Source organism: Eimeria mitis, genomic scaffold, assembly GCF_000499745.2.
Source record: "Eimeria mitis Houghton genomic scaffold, Emh_scaff8534, whole genome shotgun sequence".
NCBI lineage: Eukaryota > Apicomplexa > Conoidasida > Eucoccidiorida > Eimeriidae > Eimeria > Eimeria mitis.
This window is the reverse complement of record NW_024016390.1, coordinates 1-1,819: the sequence shown is the minus strand read 5'-3', so window position 1 is coordinate 1,819 and position 1,819 is coordinate 1. Positions and strand designations below refer to the sequence as shown.

At 55.9% G+C, this 1,819-nt stretch overlaps 1 protein-coding gene across 1 annotated transcript; it reads right to left on the bottom strand.

Annotated features, from left to right (window-relative positions):
• Positions 1 to 139: 139 nt before the first annotated feature.
• Positions 140 to 1,644, bottom strand: EMH_0095220 (uncharacterized protein; the record flags this gene model as incomplete). The annotated part of the gene is made up of 4 exons (XM_038023181.1): positions 140 to 163; positions 284 to 641; positions 1,086 to 1,402; positions 1,516 to 1,644. The coding sequence occupies 4 exons, from the start codon at positions 1,642 to 1,644 to the stop codon at positions 140 to 142; spliced, it is 828 nt and encodes a 275-aa protein (XP_037879035.1).
• Between the last annotated feature and the right edge of the window lie 175 nt (positions 1,645 to 1,819).

Sequence of the window (1,819 nt, the reverse complement as noted above, 5' to 3'; positions counted from 1 at the left end):
GCCGTGAAATGTTTGAAGCGATTGGACGACGGAATGCAGAACAAATCAGCACATAGGTATATGAAAAAAAGAAAAAGCATTGAACAGGTAAACAAACGAAGAAGCAGAGGGGGAGAAATGAAGCAGCGCGAAAAAGGACTCACAGGATGCACTCGATCGCGAACTCAACAAAACAAAAAACCGAACACGCCAAACCTAAACAAATGTAACAAATAAGTTAAGCAGGGAAAACAAACTTTGCATGCAACTGCAACTGTCTCTACAACCCAGAAAAGATATATACCTCGTGGTCTGAATCCTCGCAGCCAGCGAAAAGGGCGTCGGCGACATCTTCTCCCGTTCCGCCTTGCTGATGCTGTCCAGTTGCCGATGCGGCAGCAGCGCCCGCAGCAGCAGCTGCGTCTGCGCCAAGCTGATGCTGCTGTGATTGGTGCGGCGTGGACGGCGGCATATCATCATCCGTGTCAGTAACCACGGGCTCATCCGCCCGCAAGGCAGCCTGCTGTCGCTTCAAAATGCTGCATAGTTTTGCTTCGTATTCCTCTGTAGGCAATCGAACCCCGGCGCCCCTCCCTTTGCTGCTGCCGTCCTCAGCCCCGAACCCATCGCGATACTGCCGCACCAACGCAACTTGATCCCACCTAGACAGCCCCAAAGCACGCAAGCATGCATGCACGGATGCATATATGCAGGAATGCATGCATGCGTCCTATTGCCTAGGTAGAGTGCAGGTGTGCATGCATGCAGATATGCATGTATGCATGTATGCATGCAAGTCTCAATGCATCCATACGCGTGTGAATGCATGCATGCATGAGTTGTGCTGCTTGTCCAGGCGGCCTGCCTGCCTGCATGCAGGCAAGCTACACGTGCGGGGGAAAACAAGAAGAGGCAGCGAGCCAAGTACTACTGCTGCTTCTATGGTTACAATTGTAGGAGCAGCAATTTCAGCCGCAGCTGCTGCAGCAGCAGCACCTTCAGCAGCAAGCGCAACAGCAGCAGCCACAGCTACACTCGCATCAACATCCACAAATACAGCAGCAGCAGCAACAGCACCAGCACTGACAGCAGGCGAGGATCTTTACCTGGGTAATGTCCGGATGACTGCGTCGCTGAGTCCGTACTGAAGTAGTCTGGCCCTGAGCTCCATCATTCCGAGTTTTCGGAGATCATCAACTGTGCCAGCTATGCCTCCCGCTGCATGCCGCCTAAGCGGCTGCTGCACGACAAGGGGATTGCTGGCGCTGCTGCGGCTTCTGCTGCCGCGTTTCAGCAGCGCTATGCCTTCCCCTCGGCCACAAGAAGGATCTGCGAATCCGGTTAAGAGGAACTGAGCTGAGCCTTTGTTCTGCAGCACTTCCCTGCATTCTTTGGTTGTTTGCCACGGGACAAGAAGCAGAAGCTCCTCAATAAAGCGAATGAGTGGAGAATGACGGCGACCCGCGCGGCTGCTGCTCAGTAGCAGCAGCAGCTGCTGCAGCTGCTGCTGCTCTGCTGCAGCAGCCGCGGCAGCACCATCGCTAGGGAGTCCCAGGGCCTCGCGCCGCTGCTGCTGCTGCTGCTGCAGCTGACGCAACCGCTTGCGTGCAGTTGCAGCAGCTTGCTGCTGCTGCCGCTCCTCCGCCTCCACAAAGGCGCACGCATTGCTGAGCCCTTCGGGGCTTGTCAGTGTGCTGATGCCCACAGCACGCAGCCGCAGCCAGGCGGCCTGCGACGTCTCGAGGCCGCAAACAGTCTCTGGGGAAATTATAGAAATAAGAGACGATTCGGGCAGCAGAGGCAGACGGTGAGGCGCAATTGGAGACAGCTGCTTCAGCAG